Below are 13399 nucleotides of genomic sequence, written 5' to 3' on the forward strand. Positions count from 1 at the left end.
AAACAGCACCAGGGCTAATGGCACTCAAAACGTATCTTGTTACAAATCGAGAACAGCGATTATAAAACATTTATTTTTACTTTTAAGTTTCACGGTGAAGTCATGCTCATTCAATTTGTGCAGTGATTCAAAACCGTAAAAGCTCATTTTAATCGTCTTTTTTCAGATTTACGGACGCTGTCATGGTAAACAGAACATTGAGAATGCTATTGCTTGTAGCACTCGCTGCAATCGTGGTGACATTTTAACAAGGTGAGCAAAGTGGTTTGCTTTATATTTGAAGCACACACGATAAAACAACGGTAATGCTCGTAGCTTGAGTAAACCTGGTGTTATTATCCGAGTACATGGAGATTAAACGACCGTTAGCTCTCATTTAGTAGCTCAATCAATTTCGTGCATATAAAACTAAGTTATATAAATCTTGAAAGGGTGTTGTCAAATTACATTATGAGCATAAAGTCACATAACTTTCAAATTCTGTCACTTAAAGGCGTGATATTTTGGTATGACTCCGAGGGTAAGGCAGATAGATTTTAGTGGACTGTCGTTGAACTTTGGTGAAATAATATGATACATGTAATTTTCTTTTAGAAGGTAATATTGTTCCTATGCAAGGGAGAAAAAAATGTTTCGCGAGTAATTTTTTCTCTCTTTTGGTCAATGTAATTATTTTTTGAAAATTGTGCAAATAAGTTGCAATGTATGTGTCGCCAGGACAAGGGTTGCGAAGATCGTATTGCAAAAATTTTGGCAGAATTGTGACTTGCATTGAAGCTTCGTAATACTATGAACACTGCTTAAGATGATGTTAAAAGTGTCACCGTTATGAGGCACAGTACTTGAGGTCAATTTTATGTTTTGAGAGAAAACATTGCTCCGACGCCTCACCCTTCTCTTATACTGATTACTAATTGAACACCGTTTCTGTCTATGTGATTATTGAGTGACTTGTCAGATGTTAAGAAAGGCAGTATGGGTTCTTCACAGATAAAATTATAGCGTTATCAATGTATGCAAAACCTCAAGACGGTCTTTAAAATTGCGTTGCGAACAAATAATGCTAAAAAAGACTAAAATTCTTGAGCAGTGGGTGTCGTCGGAACCTACGTTTCAAAAAATCGTGTATTCTTCCTTAAATAACGAGTAGTCAACAAGAGGTGAACAAAGCATTAGGTGGTTTTGTCCTTTTTTATGCTTCTTCAAACCTTGCCTTCTTCAAGGTTCTTTTCGCAATCATGGCACCAGCCCCAATGAAGGCGATGACTTGAAGAGTCTTGAAGAAGGCAGGATATTTTGTTGTTTCGTCGACCGCAAGTTGCTACTAAGCCACCACTACATTTCTTTCTTGAAAAAGACAGAAACACTTGCCGAAACTTCGCCTTCAGCAAAATCTCCCGTTCAATAATTTTTCATCAATCCAAGCCTCCAAAGCTTTCCCTTAACTTCGGCCTTGTTTCAATAAAAGGTAAAATACTTTCCATGTGCTGCCTACTGCAGGCGCCCCTGCCGTCAAGTTTGTCGACAACGTACCAATCAGCATCAAGCTTCCAGACAGTAATGAACTCGTAAAGACGGATGTTCCCAGTCAATCCACAATACAAGAGGTGAGTCCTTTTCACAGCGTGTCTGCATACCGCTCGAAAAAGGAACATTTTGTTCACTGGAATTAAATAGCACAGGTTCCACATACAATACTGCTCGGAGGTCGGAAAATGGGGTGGCCTTTGAGTGTGCCGAAATCGCAATAAAGAAGGATTGCCAGCTCTCACAAGCTCGAAGGGTTCCCTTGTTCGCACAAGTGTGCCTTTGGTGTTGTGAGCAGACATAGCCAGGGATCATACTCGACGCACCATGCATCGTTCACCGTAAAATCCTTGGGGCGTTCTTAACATTATTAACTCGCGAAACGCCAAGTTGGAAGCGCGCATATCATAAATGTGGTCATAAATCAAAAGCTGCATCAGAGGACGCTTCGATTACTTTCAGTTCATGATAAACACCGGTGCCACAAGTTTCAGGTTAGTTGGTTAATCGTCTCCGGGAAGATCATGGTAGATAAGTTAATAAGCGGAACTCCTCTTAGTCCAACCTTGTTCCACGTCAGGCGCGATCAGCAGTATCTCCTGAACAACATAACAGATGGCACTGTTTTTCGGCAGGCACCGCAGGCGCCAAATATATAAGGATTGGCTAGACACATTATTTTAATTCGAAAAACTTGTGGCAGCTTCGTTTGTGCTTGATGGATATGTGTGGTTTAACGTCCCAAAACTACAATATGATTGCGAAAGACGCCGAAGTGGAATTCTCCGGGAATTTCGACCACCTGGGGTTCTTTAACGGGTACTCAAATCTAAGCACATTAGCGTACAGCATTTTCGCCTTCATCCAAAATGCAGCCGCCGAAGCCGGGATTCCATCCCGTAACATAGCTTTGTATGTGCTTGAACACGTGGGCATTTCGCATTCGTCTTTGTATGTGCACTTATGGTGCTTGAGTTAATTTGAAGGTTCAACATATGGTAACTTTTTGTTGTTTTTTGTTTCGCGCCGTGTCTCAAGTCACAAGAAGGGGTGACAGAAACTGTAAGTACCAAGCGAGCATTACAAGAACCCGTTGTCTTATGTCTGCTCTTTGAAGGAAACCATTTGGAATTTGAAGGGCGTAGACAAAAGACGTGAGCTTAAATCGTCGCTGTAAGACTCGCACAGAAGTTAGAATATACGTCTATAAACATCTCCATTCTTTTTTTATCTTTTTAGAAAACATTTGTGCTTCCCTTACGTCTTCGATATGATTTTTTTTTCAACTTAAAGATAGATCACAGCTTACACTACTACCCTAGCAAAAAAAATCAAGCTTGACAGTGTACGCACTATAGAGAAAGCAAGCGATTCCTTCACTAGTAAAAATAACAACTATTATTGAGGCAATCCTGCAGCTTGAAAGGGAACCTGTTTGTAATTCAACCTAAACAACTCAGCCTCCACGTGCAAGAGATATTAAATTATCTTTCGAATCTGCTACGACATGACATACGCCATAAAGTGCTTTATGTTCAGTAAAATGTTTGCGAGGGTTAACCGTAAAAAATAAATATTCGATACATGTATCCTAACCAACATTTAATGAAAAGGTAAAGGGTGAAACGGAGGCCTATGCAGCTAATTGTCTCAACACACGAGGTCATCTTTATGCTAAGAAAGAATTGACATGCTCTTTCAATATGCAATATTTCCTAAGTACCTTTTTTTTTTTCGCATGTTAAGGAAGACGGCTTGGTTGCTCCAGCTGAGGCCTTTACACTGGTGAGTCATTCTAAACAGGGCTCTCAAGGCATATATGTCTCAAAATGAAACTATTTCAGTCGAAAGCGTGCTTCTGGTATAGAACTGTAGTGACGCGTACGTATGACATAGTGGTAATCAATTGCAGTCACAGTGTGAACATTGAAGGTGCCCCGATGTTTTCATAGTGATTTAATATATTGCGAGTTGGGTGAGATGGGAGATCACCGAAGCCTTTAGTCAGAGCACATCAATATGCTCACAAGCTCAGGATAAGCACAATTTGTTTACATTGGCTAGATTCGTTCGCATATATCACGCCGCACGAACAGGTTCCTACCAGGAATAAAGCAGCCAAAATTTCAAACACAGTTGGCGTTGAACAAACAAGAATCAGCGCTCAGAATCGGCAATAGGCTGTGCCGTGATCCGCCGTTAATTTTTGACCTCTTCATAAACTGCCAATCAATTACTGATCAGATGCAATTTCTTTCGTGAAGCTTCTCATGGAGTCACGCTGTATTGAAGAAAAACCCTAATGCAATCACTTTATATTTAACCTCGTATATAATTCATTCTAAAAATTGTTATGGTTAAGTGTCCGAATTCTATGGCTAAATTTCGGCTAAAACGACCCATATACGATATCTGAAAGGCCGCCTTTCAAATGGCAACGTTAACTGACACAAACTAACCTTCTCTGCCCCCCCCCCCCCCCCCCTTAATTCTGAGATGGCATTTTGCTAGCTGAAGTGAGTTTGAGGCCCCGATCACAGACGCCAATATTTCTAAACTCGTTTCAGGGATATTATAAGATGGCTGAGTAGCGATTTTATGGATAGTCCGCTGGATTTTTCTTGACAGTATTACCTTTTTTTCGGTTGCCGACTGCTGATGTTTTACCGGAATTCCTTTCGGATCTAGTGTGCCAGACGGGAGCTGGGAAGGCTGCAGAGCGAGTTGAAGCCGAGTGTCCAGGAACCGGAGGAGTCATCTGAAGAAGAATAACCTGTCGAAGATGACCTGCCACCTCCTCCAAAGAAAGAGGCTGCCAAGCCTGTAGAACCTGAGACGAAGAAAGAAGCACCTGTTCCTCCAGCAGAATCTAAGCCGCCCATTCCACAGGCTCCCACGATTCCGGATCTCAGCAGCATCACGGACGCTTTCACCAAAGTCAGGGCCATTGACAAGCACCCAACCGTTCTTGTTGAAGTCGTGAAGATTCTGCAGGTAAGCTGGAAAACATTTATGTGCACTCATAAAAGTACACTAGCTACAAGTATCGTTGTCTTTGTTCAAAGAAAATTGTTTTAAGTCTAGGTTTTCCGTTTTTGAACCAGTCCTGATCACCTAGTACCTTTCTTTGCAATGTTGCTGAGCTTCACGGTTAGATTTATTTTCATAGCTACTGCAGGGTAAATGCACCACAATTGTCATTTCATCATTGTCACCACTTTCATGGAAGCTAAATGCACCGCGATTGTTCAATGAGCATGATAAGTAAAAAGAAGGGGGGGGGGACAATCAATTACTTGGCAATCCTTAAAAGCTTGTCTAGAAATAACGTGGTTGCTTAGGCATATAAATCTAAAGGAACCGAATTCGCAAACCGTTTCTTTTGTAATTGCGTTTTCCCATGTATAGCCGGCCTCACAAATAATAATTCCTACATCGTGATTGGCTAAAACAGTCCCTAAGGAAAGTTTTTGTGTGAAGCGTTTCTGTGAACACGGAGCCAAAATCGTTTTGGTTTCAAGAAAGTTTGCTGAATTCATATGAGTTATTTAACGCTTTAAGACAGAGAAAGATCGAATTTAATGATGGTAGGAAGGTTAACTAGACTATAAATCCAGTTTGTTACCTTACACATGGGGAGCGGAATGAGGGAGTAAAAGCAAGACAAAAACAATGAGGCAAGTAAAGTCCCAATTAGGAGCACACGAAAACAGTGCAGCGTTGCACATGCGGTCACTCAATACTAGTGTCTTCAAACACTGCAAAAGGACTCGGGCGGTGTTTAAGCTGCGGTGCTGTGAGACCAGGCTCCCAAGATCTCTCTAGATGTAAAAGGCCGATCATTTGGTCTCATCATGACACGCCGGGGAGCCCAGTGAGCTAGCGATCTCGTTCAAATAGAGGACAATGGCACAAGAAATAACTAATGGTTTCTGCACAGTTGCAGTATTTCGCGCTTTGAAGCTTGCGAGCAAGGCCACACCCAATATGGCAACAAATGTCTTTCGGGCACAGACCCTTCACTGGAGGCCGTGGCTGCCGGGACAGCAGTGTGCTTTTCTCACAAGGGAGAAAAATAGTGTTTTGGGGCACCGTAGCTGGCTCAGAGGTCACCACCAAAACTCAAAATAATCAAGTAGGCTCTCACTGGGGTTCATACATTCAGCATTCATTCTTAATTTTGTGTTCTTTTGGTATACTACAAGTGCACAACACTGATTAGAACCATTGTCACTGTTTATGGGTCTAAAATTTGCAGCTTGTCTTCATTTTCCATCACATTTTGTGTTACTTAAAAAAAAAGTCAAAAGTTCCGAGGATGATGGAAGTTTTCGCGAACACAGGGTGCAGGGGGAGGAGACGTTTCGGCAAGTGGCCCTGTTTTCTTCGAGGCAGCAAGTTTCAGTCCTGTCAGAGGTCTGTTGCAGTTTACCCTGTTGTTTTAGCTAGTCCAAGTTGCAGCCCTGACGAGGCCAAGTCGCCTTGTTAAAACCTTGAGCCAAGCGACACCTCATGTTCAAAACCTTTCACGGCATGGGGACCCGCAACTCATGCGTTCTACGTGTCTTGTGAAATCACGCAGGTGATCTTCGACTTTAGGCGCGTGATGAGCGACATGCAACAAATCCTGCACGGAGACCTGGCCGGAGTTTTGCGGGAGTACCCGGAAAGAGCCCGAGGTCTGTTCCATATGGTTCGCACTCTGCCCAGCAGGTTCGCCAACGCACGTGACAAGGTCGAAGAGGTCAAGGAGGAGAGGTCAGTGTAAACCAACCACACACATCGGTTGTCAGTCTCGTGTTTTCATTGGCTCACTTAGCTGTAGTGACTAACGACGGCGATAACTCTTTGGGACCGCCAGCCATTCTCGAGACAAACTGTCCTTGAATTGGAGGATCATAAGCTGTTTCGTTCTTATAACGGTGGTTCTAGCTTTCCTGCAGTGAAGTCCGCCCAACTAATTATATCTGGTATGGGGAGCATCAAACCCCGATAAAAAGTAATGAGAGGTAGTCACTTCTCTGAAAAATGTACTCAGGTACACTTTACTTGAGCTATGAAGCAGCAAATATCAACTCAGATTTCCTTATATTGACTTGGAAGTTCATTGGTTCTTTCGTGGCCTAGTCGGTACATGTGAGAATATAAACTAGGTAAAATCACCGCAAAGAAACGAATACGTAGACGCCATTCTAATTCGTTTGGGTATCTACAATTATCACTTTTCTTTGCACTGCAGATACTGAGTACCCTCTTTTCTGTTGAGCACCTGATTTCCGTTTTATGCACCACAGGTACTGCAGTTAGTTTGCTGAATATTCAGTGAAGTGTGATTGTGTGAATTACCTAGAAATTGGCTAATGGCGTTGAGCATCTTAAAGAACAACATAGGACACTTTACTCGAAAAATATTGCCCTTTGATTCGAAAGCCATTGCCGAATGCCAAACTAAGAGCTACTTGTTAAAGGTTTCAATCCTTTCTTTATTCTAGCCTTCCCTCGTATAATAAATACAAATCTGCCCTTTCCACACTCTAAAAATCAAATTTATAATTTATATTTTGTGTAATCAACACCATGGTCTGTCCCACTACATCCACTGCAGGGCTAAGGTCAATCCCACGTTTCGTTAGTGAACCCAGTCCTGTGCTTGCTCAGGCGACGTTATCCTCGCAATCCCCTTAGTATCATCAGTTGAATAATCTGTATAAGACGGCGAGTTCCAGTATCACCGTTAAGATTCACTCAATATTGAAATAATTAAGACTTCGATGGTGGGCTTCTATGGTGGCTCGTCTTTTCGTCAACATCATCTTCCCCCATCAAATTTTCTGTCTCTTTGAAACAAGCGAGCCTTTTTTTTTAGATTTAATTTTGTTACTCTTGATGGCCTACGTGCTAAACATGGGCATGGCTGAGCGCAACGTGACCAAACCATGCGCACGTTTTCTTCTTCACGTCTACTAAGATGTTTTTTAACCCATTTCTGCCGTGACCTGCGACCCTCTTCTTTTTCTTAACGTTTGTACCATGATTCTTCTTCCCATGGTTGTGTGTAATAGCTCGTGCGACTCACACCGCTACTGTCACGTGGCCTCTTATGTCTACGCAGCCAGGAGCCCGAATACATGCAGACACTCAACGAGCTGCAGAGCTACCTGACATCTGCAGGCGCATCGGCGGAAGAACTACCCAACGCACTTTCCCTCGTTAGCACACTCGATGCACTCAGAAGTATCGCCGGACGCCTTCAGAACCACCTGACAGAGAAACTGACTGGTCGCAAGAGGGCTGCTGAATCTATCTCGGGTAAGACAGACAGACAGACAGACAGACAGACATATAGACAGACAGACATATAGACAGACAGACAGACAGACAGACAGAAATATTGATATATAGATAGATAGATAGATAGATAGATAGATAGATAGATAGATAGATAGATAGATAGATAGATAGATAGATAGATAGATAGATAGATAGATAGATAGATAGATAGATAGATAGATAGATAGATAGATAGATAGATAGATAGATAGATAGATAGATAGATAGATAGATAGATAGATAGATAGATAGATAGATAGATAGATAGATAGATAGATAGATAGATAGATAGATAGATAGATAGATAGATAGATAGATAGATAGATAGATAGATAGATAGATAGATAGATAGATAGATAGATAGATAGATAGATAGATAGATAGATAGATAGATAGATAGATAGATAGATAGATAGATAGATTGTGAAGTTTGTTTGCTTTATGACATTTAAGGACATGTTTTCTGCACCAAGATAAATTTTAAACGAAAATTGAATGCTACTAAACCTATATTCCAACTTGATTACAAACATTACCAGGAAATAGAGGTGCGATTAGCAGCTTGAGGTAAAACTGGCCACCTCTCACAGATGGCAGCTTCATAGCCAGTAATAAAATGGGCTAACGCATTCGAGTATAGTACACAGAAGCAGTTACAGTTACAGGAACAAGTATAACTACAAACGTCTTGCTAGAAACCGAGCGAACGTTTTGCGTTCGATAAAACACTAGGCTCATGGCTATCTAAAACAAATCGCAAAGCAATGAAGGCACTTCAACGTTTTTTTTTTCTTGGAAAAACGAAGATTTGTGACCACTACTGAACGGGCTATATAGTTACAAGTGAGCGTGGCGCCTACGTGTTTGTTCTGCCCGTATGAGAACTTTTGTACTCACCTATGCAGGAATGTATATGTATACATGCTAATTCGTTTTTCACTCTATTTAAAACAATCAAGTGGAAAGGGGTAGAATCACAAAGTAACGGCGACAACTCCTTCGTTTATTTTGTATTTCAATAAAAAATCTTACTCAGGCGTTTGAAGTCCGAAACATAAGGTGTATGCATGCTTTAAAAGCATTTTAAATATTCTTTTAAATATAGATTTCTTCAGACCGGTTGCTTACAGCTCTGCCACATCTCAACGCCGTGCTAGTGCTTTTTAGTGATACGTGCTCATTTCAGTGAGTAACCCCTCCCCCACTCTGCCGTAGCTGAGCCTAGTGCTTGTCATTTTATCTCCGCGCAGAACAACCGAGATCATCAAGGGTCGTCGATGAGATCAAGGACATATTCACGATCATTCCCGACACGTTCCGTGCCTACGGCCGGCGCAGCAAACTGAACGGCGGCCCGGGCATCTTCAGCCCGTCGCCCGTGAGTCCACTGAGCCCGTGGAACCCCCTGAACCCATTGTCGCCCATCAGCCCCGTGTCGGCCGTCTCCAGGCTGACACCCGGTGACCCGTTGCGCCCCATATCTAGGGCCCAAGTGAGGGCCGTGGACACCGTGTCGAAGCGACTCGTCGACCTCTTCAACGCCCGCACAGGCAGCAAGAAATCCTCCTGCCTCTCGGGAATTTGCAACTTACAAGCGTGAACTCGAAAGAAGAGGAGTCCTAAATCACAGGATGCTATTACGTCACTATAGTTCGCACGATCATAATTGAGTATATCCTATAGTATCGGACGGGGACTAGGGCACGGAAACAAAGGCAGGAGCTCAACCAGGAGTCTGATCCTGGGCATTGTCCAACTCTGCCATTGGTCAACTCTGACTGATCCAGAGGGGTGCCTCTCTGATTTGCCTAGAATGCCACCATTAGTGACCATGAAAGTACTGTAAAATTTGACGCTGTCATTAATAACACCCTATGTGCACGTATGGTTGGTGATCCCACTTTGAGGGAAATCGATTAAGGACGCAGGACACAGCGTTACCAAAAGCTTCGGTAAACTGGCAATAAGAACTTCCAGCAAAAAAAGCTTTGCGATTTTAAAACCATCATGTTCTGATCCTGTAGCCATGTGCTTAGGGGGCTGAACAAGATGTTGTGCCTTAACTGCGATTCCCAATGTACCAATGTGTGCTACGCTGAGAGTGACGGATCACCATTTTCTATTCAGGCAGGGTTACATCAATACGCAGCCTATTGCAATGTTTTTGGTATGGTAAATGGAGTAATTAGTTGTTGGCAGTTGGAGAAATTTCACGCTAACGCCACAATTGTGATTCCTTTGAGTTCTTCTGAAATGATGTTTGACTGGGTAATTTTTCGTTATCTACACTTTATTGCTACGATTTGTAAAGTTCGTGTTCCTGATAAGGGCAGAAAATTAAAATTTATATGAAATAGTTATTCAAACACTCATTTTGTCAGACGAGAGAAAGCTCTATTTGGAGAAATTTTTTTAAGTGCACTACCGATTTGATACCTTCGCGAGCCTTCAGATTTCCAGGCAAAAAAGTAATTTTGCGTCTCAAGCTTCCTTTCTGAAGAGGAATCAACGCCTGTAGACATGAAAATGAGGAAAGCATGGAATAAATTAGCGTGGAGTTTCTTTAGAACTGCTTCGTTCAGTTCGCTGAGAAAGTAAATTTGGTACAGCTACAGGGCATTGCTCAATATTTTGTTGATCAAAGCGTGATGCCATGTACCATTCAATTCTTTACCGAAGGCATAAGAAACTTCTCTGTAGTTACCAAAGCGGCTAATAAACGATGTCACGTTGATTTGTGTAAATACCATCATCTTCCACTGATCTCGTGAAATGTAAGTACTTGCAAAAACATGTCGCCGATGCGTTTGACAAGTGTTAACGACCATATAGGTGTTTGCGAAGTGCAAAATGTTGTTAAGCCCGTACACTAGCCTGCTTAATACCGACACATTACCGCACGGTCAATAGCAGTTTGCTTCATGGCCCAGAGCTGCATAAGAAAGTACTCAGCTACCCAGAAAAGGTACCGAAAGCGGCATATAAGTACCAGTGTATATGTTGGTATTTCACATTCAAAAACAATATATCTCCCACTATATAGAACCATGCAAGGATGTGAAGCAGTGCTTGGTGTTCACTTACGTTTCCATTGTTGTTCCATTTGTATGCTTCCATGTACGTGAGGAGTTGTGTGCGGAGTTGTGTATAAGTTGTGCACCACTTAAGTTACCACCCCCCCCCCTTAATTATGTGTGTGTTAGCAGGTGTGTATTCATAGCACCACAAAGTGAACACCAAACGCCCAGTGCTCTTTCGCATCCCCACAAGTTTTTTTTAGTGGGAGATGGTGTACTTACTATGTTGTTATAAGAATCAAAATAAAGTGGCCTCAATGGGAGCGAGCACGTGGCGCATTATATACGAGCGCACAATTGGGACGGAGAGACAGATATGAAGTGAAGGCAGCCCTCACGGTACGTTCTCAAGAAGAGGAGAGGGGGAGAGTTGGCGCATGCTCATAAGGGAAGGACGAATACAGTCTCTTACGAAAGCTGCTTCGCACCTAAGAGCAGTTTGATTACGAGGGACGTCATAGAGGCGCGCTCCGGAAATTAAAATTACACGGTGTTCTTTAACGTGCACCCAAATTTAGGTAAACAGGCCTCAAGCACCCCGTCTAAATTCAGACAACCCGGTATTCAATCCACTGACCTTAAGGTAAGCATCCCAACGCCTTAACCACTTGTCTACCATGACGAATAAACATGTATTACACAAGCGGTGCTTTTGTTCCGAGATACTGCCCCAGGTACGTGGTTGATTTCATTTGCCGTGTTATGTAAACAACAAAACATGGTGGTTTTAATCACTACTTTTGATGGAAAGCTCCATGTTGCATTACGATATAAAAAACCGTTCACCACGAGAGACTTGACGGTCTCAATTGGCTGTGTCGTCTTTTACGTCGTTCACTAGGCCGTACCCAAGCGCGCGAACCATTAGGAGAGTCGTTAGTCATACACTTCTCAGAATCGTACGCAAGCACGCGTGCGATTGGCTGCGTTCTTTTTATTTTCTTTATTTTTTTATTTTTTAACACTGCAGACAAAACGTCCAAGCAGGGTGAGGAAACACATTGATTGATTGATATGTGGGGTTTAACGTCCCAAAACCACTATATGATTATGAGAGACGCCGTAGTGGAGGGCTCCAGAAATTTAGACCACCTGGGGTTCTTTAACGTGCACCCAAATCTGAGCACACGGGCCTACAACATTTCCGCCTCTACCGGAAATGCAGCCGCCGCAGCCGGGATTCGAACCCGCGCCCTGCGGGTCAGCAGCCGAGTACCTTAGCCACTAGACCACCGCGGCGGAGCGTGAGCAAACACAAAACAATAACAGAAAACAAGGTTTGAAATTGTTTTTACGAAATGTTTTTGGTTGTAAAAAAAACACAACCTGGTCACGATACAATTTTAAGGGAGTAATAAAAGAACAACAGTATTTGCACAAATGGTTCACGGGCGTTGGGGAATGCTTTCGTTAGTTTATTCCAATCAGTTATAGTTTGTCGGAAAAAGGAGTAGCGAAAACTGTCAGTCCTTGTGAATGTTGGTCTTAGGGAATGAGGATAGTGGTGCTGATTGGATCTGCTTATCAGTGACGTCGTTCACATTTTCGCAATCATGCTGCCGAACCCGCGTGCAGCAGTTTGATTGATAAGTGGGGTTTAACGTCCCAAAACCACCCCATGATTATGAGAGACACCGTAGTGGAGGGCGCCGGAAATTTCGACCACCCGGGGTTCTTTAACGTGCGTGCAGCAGTTTCAATTTACAACTTCCACAAGGAGAAGGGCACAGATCGTTCGAACGCCCGAGCTGCAGACAATTTTCTAAGAACAGCGCCGACAACTGATCCGAGAAAGAATTCATGTTCGCCGGGCCGATGCAGTGGTTCACGTGCAAAAAAAGACCCGGCTGTTGAAACGCAAGCAGCAACTGCAAAGCGGGAATCCGGCAGCCTTCCGAGCTGCATGTAAGTGACAGCGGCGAGCTGAGGAAGTGACGTTGTGGGCAGAGCAGCGTCCACATGGCAATGGCGCAAACTCGCTCGCTGGGGCCAACGCCCGCTTTCGGCGGGAGGTTCTCGAGTGGCGCTTTTGGATCAGCTGCAACACCTGTAACCACCTGTGACCGCATGCTTCAGCTTCGTTGATTAATCATTTGTACAGAGTGCTTGGGCGGTGATTTTTTTCAAGTGATAACGAAAACACATTGTGTTAAACTGTAGTACCATTATTTTGAGTTGTTAGGATCGGGTAATTAAAGTTCACTCGCACAATCACTTGGAAGGGTACCGTTACCCGCTTTTGAAGGTATGTTTACCCTGTCACACAAATCTGAATACAGACCAAACTCTGCTCAGCCAGCGTGAAGGCCAGCAAATGCTGACAAAGTATGTTATCTTTATATTAAAGTCTTTCATTTCATCACGTGCCTATGGGCATCGAAACAAGCTGCAAGTCAGGCTATAATACTGATTCTGATTGCTCCACGTAGCTGTCTGGCTAGTTATGGTTACATCGGGGACTAAAA

At 43.0% G+C, this 13399-nt stretch overlaps 1 protein-coding gene and 1 long non-coding RNA gene across 2 annotated transcripts; both read left to right on the forward strand.

Moving 5' to 3' along the window:
- The first annotated feature begins 1715 nt into the window (after positions 1–1715).
- LOC119182203 (uncharacterized) lies at positions 1716–9825 on the forward strand. The gene is made up of 5 exons (XM_037433280.2): positions 1716–1731; positions 4310–4521; positions 6110–6285; positions 7640–7836; positions 9108–9825. The coding sequence occupies exons 1-5, from the start codon at positions 1716–1718 to the stop codon at positions 9455–9457; spliced, it is 951 nt and encodes a 316-aa protein (XP_037289177.2). The 3' UTR covers positions 9458–9825.
- LOC142768823 (uncharacterized) lies at positions 2554–4314 on the forward strand. The gene is made up of 3 exons (XR_012885487.1): positions 2554–2589; positions 3274–3312; positions 4216–4314. It is a non-coding gene; the product is annotated as an uncharacterized LOC142768823 (long non-coding RNA).
- Positions 9826–13399: the final 3574 nt, after the last annotated feature.

Source organism: Rhipicephalus microplus, chromosome 8, assembly GCF_043290135.1.
Source record: "Rhipicephalus microplus isolate Deutch F79 chromosome 8, USDA_Rmic, whole genome shotgun sequence".
Taxonomy (NCBI): domain Eukaryota; kingdom Metazoa; phylum Arthropoda; class Arachnida; order Ixodida; family Ixodidae; genus Rhipicephalus; species Rhipicephalus microplus.